The sequence below is a fragment of the Lycorma delicatula genome, chromosome 13 (assembly GCF_047948215.1).
Source record: "Lycorma delicatula isolate Av1 chromosome 13, ASM4794821v1, whole genome shotgun sequence".
Lineage (NCBI taxonomy): Eukaryota > Metazoa > Arthropoda > Insecta > Hemiptera > Fulgoridae > Lycorma > Lycorma delicatula.
The window spans coordinates 41,075,378-41,088,161 of NC_134467.1; the positions used below are offsets into that span (position 1 = coordinate 41,075,378).

Below are 12,784 nucleotides of genomic sequence, written 5' to 3' on the forward strand. Positions count from 1 at the left end.
ATCTGGTGGATAATATTGAAGATTTATAATTGGTTAAAAAATATTTTATATTTTGAATAACTGAATAGTTGATGAATTTGAAAACTTATTTGTCTGCCCAATAGGTAACATCAGATAGTATTATGAAAAGTATGGGTAACAATGAATATGTATAAAAGGCCAAGAAGTACTGTTAGTAGCTAGTTCCTTACTTCTACATCAAAAACTTTTTATCATTTTAAGATTATCAGTCATTCATATAGATTCTTGGCTGTGAGATTTAAGATTTTAAATAATTTAATGAAAACATTTGACGAGATAAATATTTAATAATAAGAGTTTTCTTTTTCCTCTAGGCAACACCCGCTCAGTCAAGATGGGATGAAACACCTGGACATGGTAAAGGTGGTGAAACGCCTGGTGCTACGCCAAGTGCCAGTACACGAGTTTGGGATGCGACACCGGGTCATGCTACACCTGGTCATGTCACACCAGGTCGTGAAACCCCTGCGGATAAACAGGCTTCTGCTCGTAGAAATAGATGGGATGAAACACCAAAAACAGAAAGAGGTATATAAATTTAAAACCTTAATTGTCTACTTTTATGTTTTCTGTTTTACAGTAAATTGAGCATATCTTTTGTTGAAGTACTCTATTGCTCGCATTAAGAATTATTCACATTCGTAGTTCACAGATTTTGTAATTTTTGCCCTAGTGTTTGTGACTAATTTTTTCGATTTGCTGAAGAAATTACATTTTCATGGTTTGATGGGCCATGCCCTTGTTTCATAACTATAATTTAAAACTTAAAACATCATGTGATCGGTCTCAAACCTCCTTATACCCATGTATTTTTAAAATGTACCTTTCTGCTATCATTTACTAGTTAAAATTTTTTTGTGTGTGTTGGAAGAGTGCAGATGATTAGTGCTTCTAGCCTTCTCATACGAGAGGTAAGTAGTTTGCGGCCCAATTTGTCAAATCATATTTATACAAAACATCCTGATCATTATATTAAGAAAAACTTCTTGCCTGGTGATCTAGGAATATGATAAAGTTACTGTTACTGTCAGTAGATGAATAAATGAACAAGGGACACTGACAGGCCATGCATCAACAAAGCTGGATATTTTGAGACTTCCAGAATTTGATATGATTTAATTGATCGATACTTAAGACTTATTTCTCTCTCTTCTTTCTTTTCCTTCCACTGCATTAGGCAGTCTTCTCAGTATATGTTCTGTCCAGCTTACTTGCCTGCTCTATGATATATAGAAGTACATGCAAAGTGGGTATGGGATTAGATAAATTTCTTTTTTGAGGATTTCCTGTATACTTATTATGCTAAAGCATATATGTTGAAAATTCTATTGTATTATTTTAAAGTAAAAGCTTTACGCTGTTCATATTCTGTGTATTTCTCAATACTTTTCTATTCATTGCCACTTTCTTATCCTCCACAGACAGCTCTTGCAATCTGTATCTTCAATTATTTCTTTCATATATTCTAATTATTTTTTCTTTCCATTTTTTACTACCATCTATACTTTCTCATAGAACTAAATTGACTTATTAGAGGCTTAATAACTGCTCTCTGGGCTTTCCCTTTTTCAGTTTAGGAAGTAGTTTTTCATCTATGAACAATATAGGTATTGATTTTTTACAGAAACTAGTTTTATATTTTCACTGGTTATTGAATTAAAATTAAAAAATAGAGTATAAAATTAAAAAAAAAAGATTAACTATTTCTGTTGAGCATTTTGTTAAAAAAAATTTTTTTGTATAAAAAAAGTAAGTTTACTAAAGAGTGTTGAAAGTGTGTATGAATAAGCCTGAATTATTTGAAAATTTGGTACTGCACAAACTGTTATGGTTAACCAGTTAAATTAAAGCAAATAGATATTTTGACTGAATGGACTGATTTAGCTATATTTGTTGAACTTAATGAAATTATAGTAATTTTTTATTAATTTATTAAAATTTTAATTTGTAAATAATGTTATAGAAACACCTGGGCATAGCGGTTGGGCTGAAACGCCAAGAACAGATAGAACTGGAACCGATTTGATTCAAGAAACACCAACTCCAAGCGCATCAAAGAGACGCTCACGTTGGGATGAAACACCATCTAGTCAGATGACACCAGGTGCCGGTGCATCAACACCATCTTTGACACCACATCCAGCCACACCAAGTATGATGACACCATCAGGTGTTACACCAACTGGACAGAAGGCGATGGCAATGGCAACACCTACACCTGGTGAGCTCTAAGTTTTTACATATGGTTTTTATATTTTTTATTTTAATTTAAATCACACAATATTTTTAGAGTTATTTCTTTTAAATTAGTGTCCTCTGCTGTTATTATATTGTCCTTCCAACAATTTTTCTCTGTTAGAATATATTCTGTCGCGTATTCCACTTTACATTTTACTGAAAATCTTGAAGCAGATTCAGCCTTTCCTTTTCCATAGAAACAATATATTTCAGGTCGTTTTTCATTTTGAAAAATTGAAAAAAGTTTGCAGGTACCAGATAACAACATAAATCATCTTGGAGTGCAAAAGTTATGTGATGCTTCACAGAAAACTTAGAAGAAAAGTGCATTAAATACACAGTACATATTCATGTTACAGCATCCATATTTATCTTACTCTTCAGTACTCCATACCTCTCTCATTAAACTGTCAAACCCTGGTTTTTATTTCCAGATAAGTCTTTATTGATAATATATAGAAAATGATAAAAGTGAATGGCAGCATTTTAACAAAAAAACTGTTCATCTTACATTGAACAAATGTGGTAAGCACCGATAAAAATTATAACACAAGTAGATCATACATCTTTCCTCTGAAACTTTTGCAACATTTGCAGTTTCTGTAAATGTCAATAATGACAGTTTTTGGCATGTTAAAGTTTTATCATGTCCCTAATATAACTTTTTATGCTGAACTCAAAAATGCAGATTTTTTTTGTCGCCCACCATTATTTGCTAAAATTTTTGAAGTATTGGTTTTGTAGAATTATATGTATTTTTTTAGGAATAATTTATGAATACTTAGGTTTGGTAAAAAATACATGTAATTTTTAAATTTCCTGGTGTGTATAAGTTGTCACAATTTTTTTTGTTGGACTGGTACACTTATCCCTAATGTATATTTACATTGGTAGCAATATTGGATGCACAGTTTATTGTTGGCTGTCGAAAAGGTTCACGTGTTCTGATATGGTTGGTAATTTTTAACGTGAGGAAAAAATGGAACAAAGAATTTGCATTAAATTTTGCTTTAAGAATGGAATAAAGTGCAGCACCTCATTGGAAATGTTGATTTTTTCTTTTGGCGATTCATCTATTTATAAAACAAGCATTTACAAGTGGTACAAATGTTTCCAAGAGGGAACATGTTGAAGATAACAAGCGCCTTGGACGTCCCAGCACATCAACAAATAATGTCAATGTTGAAAAAGCCAAGAAAATGGTTATGGACAATTGCTGAATCACTGTCATTGAGGTTGCTGATGTTATATTTAAGCTCATGCCAAGTAATTTTTTTGGATGTTTTGGAAATGAAACATGTGGCAGCAGAATTTGTTATAAAATTGTTGAATTTCAACCAAATGCAGTGCTGAATAAACTTTGCTTAGGAGTTACTAAAGTGAACGACAATCCATAACTGCATCCAAATGTTTCATAACTGGTGATGAAACATGGATATATGGGTATAATGTTGAAACTACGAATTTGAATACTAGATTGTGGATACTGGTGTTCTGTGGTGGTTAACTACACATCTTAGGAATGGTTGACCTGAGACTGCATACAAAACTACACTTCATACATATCACTCTCATTCATTCTCTGAAGTAATACCTTATGGTGGTTCCAGAGGCTAAAACAGGGAAACGGCCTTATAGGACGTCAAAACTAAGGCCCAATTGTCCCAATGGAAGCTCCCTGAAGAGCTAAGACCAAAAAAATGTTTGATCTAATGTAAAGGTTCTGATCACTGTGCTCTTACATTTCAACAGATTAATGCATCATGAGTTCTTGCCACCAGTTGTATAGTCAATAAGGAGTACTATCTGGAAATTCTATGCTGTTTGCATGAAGCAATCTGAAGAAAATGCCTGGATTTGTGGTAAAACAATTCATGGCAATTGCACCACAATAATGCACCTCCTCACACTTCACTGCTTGTTGATGAATTTTTTACCAAAAACAGCACTGTTTGATGCCTCAGCCTCCTTATTCGCCGGACATGGTCCTTTGTGACTTCTTCCCAAAGCTGAAAAGAACCATGAAAAGCCGATATTTTGCCAATATTGAAGAGATAAAGACAGAATCGCTGAAGGAGTTAAACACCATATCGAAGATTGAAAAAAGCACTGGCACAAATGTATTACATTTGAAGGAGACAAAATTGATGAATAAATAAAAACTTTTTGAGAAAAACTAAAATTCCACTTATTTTTTTTTTATCAGTCTTTGTACATAAAGGAATGGTTTCTAGCAGTGAGTGGATTACAAACATAACATTATGAAAGCAATAGCTGTATATGCATGTTGATTAATTTAGGTTCTTACACATCAGCACAGTACATTCTTTCAAGTCATACAAGTAAAATATTGGTATTGTTTAAACATTTTCCCTGTATGCGTGTTCTGTGGTTTCATTTTGTTTTGTGATTTACAATTACTGTTTCAAGGAAGTGTGTAAATTATCTGCATAACTTCGGTTACATGTGTGGGAATTTGACTTTTAAAGAATGACAATGAACTTTGACTCCACTAGTTGAAAAATATTTTAAAAATAAGATAAAAATAAAAACTGAACCCCTCATCTGCTGTATGACATGTCTAACAGACTTCACATGTGAAGTTTTGCCATACGGGTGGTATGTCATGAACCGCAAGACCATTGCGGTAGACTACAGCAACAAACTGATCGATCTTAAATCGTGTTTTATATAATCTCACTAAGAGAAGAAGTTATTGAACAGTTAATACCTTAAAGTAAGTCTTCCAAAGACAGTGTATGTATTTATACATACAGACATACACACATAAACACATACATATTGAAAATTTTTATAATACACTATTTTTAAATGAACTTTTATATTAATTCTGGGGCAGGTATGAATTGATGTCAAATAACCTGATATCTGTTGAAGTGAAAGTGCATACAATTTTACGTTCTAATAGTTAGCTTAACAATTGCTTTTGATTTGTATCATCTTGTTTGTTTGTTTTTTATATTCCTCTTTATTAAAATTAATATTAACTTAGTAGGTTTATAGTAATAATGAAATTTTCTTTTAAAAAAGTATTACAATTTTCAATCAACATATTATTATTATTATTATTAATTATAAAGATTAATTTGTTTCTTCTTTCAGGTCATTTAATGACAATGACACCAGAACAGTTACAAGCATATCGTTGGGAACGTGAAATTGATGAACGTAATCGTCCATTTACTGATGATGAATTAGATGCGATGTTTCCACCTGGTTATAAAGTACTTACACCACCTGCAGGTAATTTTCAATTTTTTGTTTTAAGTACTATTTATAGTAAATGTTAACAAGCTTAAATCAACATAACAGTAATAATCTGGCTAACAAAAGAACTACACCTTAGTATAAGCAGTTATATTTTTGTAAAAAAAAGAAAGTATCAATTTTGTATGAAATGTATTTAAATTTTTATTGAACTGCAATAAAACGTAACTCGGTTTTTTTAATGTTTTTTATTTAGTAAATTCAATTTCTAAAAGTCATAAATTTGAAATCGCATGTAATTAAAAGATTTAAAATTTAACTTTTATTATTCCTTTCATGAAATGCAATTTTACCCATTATTTTGGTAACGGCAAGTCTAAAAAAAAAGAAAAAAAAAGATATCCATTCCCAGGTACCATATCAAAATTATTTTATTATAGTTACCAACAATTTTACTAAAGAAATCCAATAGTATTACTTTAAAGTTGCAATAAATATAAGAAAAACTGAAGGATAATTGTGAAGTTTTAGATTGATTTTGATGTTTATGTTATGGGCAGGTTAGAATAAAAGTATTCATTGTACTAACAATATAAGCATGGCAGTGAACTTCAGTTCAAATAATTTGGTTGGTATTTTGCTACTTTCTTAAATATTTTTATGATTAGGCAGTAAGGTGTGCGTAATACAGTCCTTGTCATCCAGTTTATTAAGCTGTTGATGTGCAGTCTTTAGAATGTTTTTAAAATCTATTGCATGTATTTACATAAGTTATACACTTGTGTGATAAGTTATCTTTTTTAACACTTCAACTAATAAGTTTTTTTTTTAATGTTATACCTAAATGGTCTACTTAATAAAGAAAAATAGAAAATAAAAGAAAAACAACAATTATCCACCTGAAAATAACAAAAATCAATTAAATTAAAAGATTCACAATAACCTTTAACACATTAGCTGCCATGTTTATCAGTATGATACACGAGCCAGTTTCTTTCTGCAGGCCACATGTATCTAAATGATATACAGTAGAAGTCTACATTCAGCGGCTTGTATATCAACTGTAAGACAAACCTTGCAATACTTTGGATTTTTTATAACGTTGACCTCCTGGTATCGAATAACTGTAATGGTTTTTTAATTTTCCCTATAGGTGGCTACACTGATCACTTGACAAAATCATATATTTTCGAGATTGCGATACCACACTGTTGTGTATAGTTTGCGAAAAAACTAACAGTTGTGCGAAAAGATTTTGTTTTCTTTGTGTTAAAACTTTGTTTATAATGGCTAATTCGGACGAGATTAGAGATTTATTAAATGAATTATTGAGTGACAGTGACATAAGTGTAACTGATGAAAGTGATCTAAGTATAATTCATAATATTACTGACTCGGATGATCCTAAGTATGTAATTTCAAGTGAAAGTGAACAAAAACGATGACTTCAGCTGAAATTGTTTAAAAAATACAAAAAAGAAATATAAATAATAATGATAACTTAAGAGTAACATCAGTGCAAGCATTAACCCTAGTGTTTCAGGGAATGACAATTCACATATTGTTTGGAATGATGTAACAGGTAACTTGCATGATTTCAATTGTAGTGTTACAGAGGAATTCAAGACCACATTTTTCAGAGATTGCAAGGTACCGTTAGGGAAATTGATGGTCACAATTTTGTTGTAGACGATTCCATTGTTCACAATGTAGTACAAGAAACTAATCGTTATGCAGAACAGTGTATATTTGATCATTGTAAACAAAATTTCTACCAAAATCTCTTGGTTACCGTTTGGGGGATGATACTAATAAAAAAGAAATATACAAATTCTTAGGTTTCCTTTTGTGAATTGTCCTAGATAAAAACCGACATTACAGAACTATTGGTCTCATAATGTATTATATAAAAACGAATTATCCAAAGAAATACCTCAAAACCACTTTGAGTTACTCTTACATAATTTACATTTTGCTAATAATGAAGCACCTTCAGACAATTAAGCTGCATAAAATCAAAGTACTTATTGATGCCTTAAATGAAAATTTTCAAAATTCAGTCATTTATATTCCTGAAGACAAAGTTTGTATCAACGAATCGATGGTTCTCTATAGAGGTAGGCTACATTTTTGTCAGTACATTACTGGGAGGTGCCATAAATATGGCTTAAAAGTTCTTGACTTTTTTTTGATGGAGGATATACATATAATATGAAGGTATATAATGGGAAGGAAATGGCACATGCTATTCAACAATTATCTAAAAGAGTAGTATTGGAATTAATCTCTGGATGAATATTAATTACAAATGATCTATACACATGTGTTAGTTTAGCACTACAGCTTAATCAAAAAAACACATCTTGGAACTCTCAAAAAGCACAGTAAGCTTAATTCTAAACCAGTGGTCAATGCTAACCTAAAAAGGCAAGAAACAATCACCCTTCAAAGCAATTCAAACATTGTAGTTGGAAAATGACGAGTCAAATGAGATGTCACTTTTCTTACCACAAAAGATTCTTGTAATGAGCGAAGTGAATACAAGGAACGATTTAAGAAAGAAGCCATCAACCATTTTAGAATACAACTAGCTGCACGGTGTGCCTAAGCACGCCTCCACAGGTAGGCCTTGATGGGCAGTGTCTCGAAATGGGATTTTAGGTGTTTAAAATTGATTACCTCTTGTGTAAAAACTTTTTTTTTGAATGATGAAAATTGGTAATGAAATAAATTAGAAATTTTTAACTCTTGAAATTGATACTAAAGATTCGGGATCTTCCGCTAGTGATCGGTACATTCTGGAGGCTACTTTTTGGTTGTTTTTCATTATTTTATGATGAAAAACAATCGCATAAATAAATAAAAAATATGTAAAAAAAATTTTAAAATTGCACTCTTAAATGCACTAAAAGGTAAAAAATAATTTTAGGACGATATCTCAGAATGGATTTGACAACAAGCTTTGATGGTGAAACGTAAGATTATGTGAAAGTTATAGCTTCAAATTAAAAATTGGTGTTTTTGCCAATTTTACCACAGATTATAAACTGAAGGATGTGGTGAGATCATGGGTCAAGAAAAGGTCACCAACATTTTTCATTGATGGAATGAGTAAACTAGTTCACCATTAGGAGAAATGTGTTGCTTTAAATTGTTACTATGTGAAAAAGGTAAGTTTTTGTAACAAATAAAACTTTTGAAGTATAATTATTTCATTTGACTATTTCTTTTCATTTGCAAGTTATGAACGGCTGTGCATTACACTTAAACCACCCCTTCAAAGTATAATTACTAAAATCAGGGTTAAAAAAACCCTGATAATTAATTCATCTGATTATATATATAATTGTTTATTCTTGTGAATTTTTCTTTACTTGTATTATTGATTTAAGCTTAAATTAATTGTCTATTTGCAGGATATATACCTATTAGAACACCAGCTCGTAAATTAACAGCTACGCCTACACCAATCGCTGGTACACCTACTGGTTTCTTTATGCAAACTGAAGATAAAGGTGCAAAATATATTGATAATCAACCGAAAGGAAATCTCCCATTCCTCAAACCGGAGGATGCACAATATTTTGATAAATTATTGGTAATGTTGCTATTTATTTACATTATAATGCTATTAGTTTTGTAATAGATACAATCTAATATTAGTCTATGTACATTTTTTTTGTAATTTTCAGGTATTGGACCTAATCAGCGTAAGGCGGTTATCCTTTAAGCTTTTAATACCATATCTATTGAGTGAAAATACAATTTCTTACTTTATTTTCAATAATGTAATCAGAGAAAAGAAATTCATAGTAAGAACTTACAGATATAAGAAACATTGCTTATTTATGTCATCATTGTGTTTATAAGTACAGTGTAATGGGATATGTTGATAATGTTTCAGTTTAATTGTTGTAGGCGAAAAAAAAGCAATTAAAATAGATAATATTCCTTTAAAATATATTGAAAATCTACTATAACCGATATACACAAAAGTTTTTTTTTCTTATATATGTTATATATATGATTTATACACCTTTGTTGGCCAACAACAGCACTGAAGAGTTCAATAAATAAAATAAGTGGCTTCCGTTAATGGTAGCCACCTACATTTAATCACAACATGCTGTGTAAAATATAAAACAAAATAAAAAGAAACATGTAGTGATAAAGAGTTGTATAACATTATTATACAGCAGTCGTTATTATACAGCATTCAAAAGTGCAACAATTTCAGGAAGGTTACTTACTATGTTCCTTTCAAAATTACTGACAAATACATAAAATTAGATAGAAAAGTAATAAAATATTTGCTGATGAATGTAACTAAACAGGAGTATATAAAATAAACAGTTGTAAATGTTAGTTTGGACAGATCATGGTTGCACATTCATCACAGATACAAGGGACACTTCAACAGGTGTCACACACAACAAAATCATTATCACCACCACCACCACTACCACAATTCTGCTTATTTCTTGATCAAAACTCAAATACTTGTTCTTTTCTGAATTAAATTTTGAAAATGACATTTACCTTTTTATAATGAATACTAGTGTACCGTCATGCATCTTGTTGCTTGAATTTATATTTTTCATGCCTGGTAAAACTGTTGGAGTTAATTCTCCGAAATGATAGAAATGCAGTTTTGAATGTTTAATTTCAGTTTATGAAGTGTGTATGGGATTATATTTAAAAATCGCCACAAGTTTTAATTGGAACTAGCATTATAGAGAAGACTGGAGCCATATTGAAGTATTATCTTGTTATATCTAACATAATCAGTTCCTTGCCTATTGTGCCTTGTTAGAAATTGATCTAGGATGCCCAGATTGACCAGGACTGATGATACATTACGAGGTTGTTACTTGTAGAAGTTGTTTTTTATGTTCTAGAAATAAAAGGAAATGATATGTTTAATATTTTTCTTTGTTAGATGTGTTATTATTTATTTTATCTTAACAGATCATTAATTTAATTCAGTAAAGGAAATTATGTGATTTAATTTCTGATTCTTTCCTCGAGTGAAAACTGTTATTCTTAAAATGTTAAGAATTTTAAATTTTAAGAAAAATTCCATCTGTTAAAATATTATTCTAAGTGTTATTTTTTTAATAGTTTTTATTTAATTTATTATTACAGGTTGATGTCGATGAGGAATCGCTGAGTCCTGAAGAACAAAAAGAAAGAAAAATTATGAAACTTTTGTTGAAAATCAAAAATGGTACTCCACCGATGCGTAAAGCTGCATTAAGACAGATCACAGATAAAGCACGTGAATTTGGTGCTGGTCCTTTATTCAATCAAATTTTGCCGCTTTTAATGTCACCGACTTTAGAAGATCAAGAACGACATCTTTTGGTGAAAGTTATTGATCGTATTTTATATAAACTTGATGACCTTGTTCGGCCGTACGTACATAAGGTATATTATATATTTATATATATAAATTGGTATATTTATTCTATTTTTTTGTAGCTGTGCATTTTAGTTTGTGTGTATGTGGGAAAAATTTATTTTTCAGTTGATTTAACAAAAGGCTGGTAATGTACGTAAAATAATTCCTCCTGCCCTTAATGTTTTATCGTTCTCAGTTTTTTCTTGTAATAGAAGTACAGGGTGATCATAAAGCAAGCTGTACAATCCAAATTTTTCTATTTTGTAGGAAGGACAGTTAAATTTGTAAATCTATTTTAATTAGGGTATTTTTTTGTGTGACAGAATAGTGTATGGTAGCACTGCTAGATTACGCCTCCAGGCAACAGTGGGCGTGGCACCAAGTAGTTTGTTTAGTCTGAGCAGCAATGTCTTTTATGCAAGAACAATGTGTCTTTATTTTTATGAGTTGCGAATCAAAATCATACGTGAAGTGTCAAGAAGATTTTTTAGATGCTTTTCCAGATGCTAATGTGCCTAACAAATCCACTATATATCGTTATTTAAGCATTTTCAGGATACAGGTAGTGTGCACGGCTGTGAGTGTACCAGCCATCCAAGTGTTTTAATTGATTACAGTCTGCAGATGATAAATGAAACACTTCTTCATTATACAAAAAAGTCTCTTCTAAAACTTTCTAACCAGACTGGGCTATCTTATGGAATTGTTCATGGGGCTACTAAAGTTCTAAAATTACATCCCTACCAGATTAACATAAGTCATTAGCTCCAAGAGCCAGATAAGGAGAAACGAATGTAGTATTGTTGGTGGTTTAGAAGTTCATTCGAAATGACATATCTGAACTAGACAGGGTTGTTTCCAGCAATGAAGCTTGATCTTAGTGGATATGTTAACAGTCAGAATTACAGAATATGGTTTTCAGAGAACCCACATGTGTTCTATAATCAGCCATTTCATTCACAAAAAATTGGGGAGTGGTATATCCCATTGGAGAATTATCGGGCCTATCTTTTTTTCAGAGACCATCAGAGCTGAATGGTATAAAGAAATAATCATCCATTTTATAACTTTACTACAAGCTGATGAATGTGATTGCTAGTTTCAGCAAGACAGAGCAACTGCACACATGGTGAACAGTAGTAAGCAATTTCGTTGTGATTTCTTCTATGATCGGTTAATTTCTTATGGTCTATCTATGGTCTCATTCATTGGATCTGAGACCTCCCGATTTTTATTGGCGGGGCTTTTTGAAAGATACATGTACTCAAACAACCCACATACACTTGATAAACAAACAAAATATTGAGGACTGATTATCAAATATCACTGCTGCTACACTGAAAAAGGTCGCATACAGTGTAAGAAAACGTGTTTATGCACGCATTGAAAATCATGGTGGACATTTTCAGCACTTATTATAAACAAGTAATACTTTTGTAAATGTTAATATTATTTTGTTAATTAATAAAAAGGCTTTCTAGAAAACAATTTGTTGTCGTTTGGGTTGCGGGACTTTAGAATCACTTGTTATGCTAATAAATAGCTGTTTTGTAGAAATATACAATAGACTGTCATGATGAGATCACTGGTGTAATCAGACCATCTGCCTAAAGAAGCTGTCTGTGTATATGATGATATGGTTAAATTGATTAGTTATTTGTCTTAGGCCAAAAAGTTGAAGAATGTTTTCTGTTTTTACCAGATGTCTGTTTATAATTAATTGTTTGAAATATTAGTGAAGGATAATTTGAAGGATAAGTTATATTAAAACACAGAACAGTAGAAGTAATTTAAAAAAAGGCATATCTTTAATAATGATTTATTTAATTTATATTGACTACTCTGCAAAGTGATTACACGTCATTGTTTCAGTAGCATTCAATATAAACATGTTCT

General features: G+C 31.1%; 1 protein-coding gene across 2 annotated transcripts in view; it reads left to right on the forward strand.

Annotated features, from left to right (window-relative positions):
• Sf3b1 (splicing factor 3b subunit 1) overlaps positions 1–12,784 on the forward strand; it is a 91,300-nt gene that overhangs the window by 45,201 nt on the left and 33,315 nt on the right. For both annotated transcript variants that reach the window (XM_075380833.1, XM_075380834.1), the window contains 5 exons: positions 336–549; positions 1,985–2,242; positions 5,383–5,523; positions 8,904–9,085; positions 10,633–10,914. In XM_075380833.1, the coding sequence (XP_075236948.1) occupies positions 336–549; positions 1,985–2,242; positions 5,383–5,523; positions 8,904–9,085; positions 10,633–10,914 (1,077 nt within the window). The remainder of the gene's footprint in view (positions 1–335; positions 550–1,984; positions 2,243–5,382; positions 5,524–8,903; positions 9,086–10,632; positions 10,915–12,784) is intronic.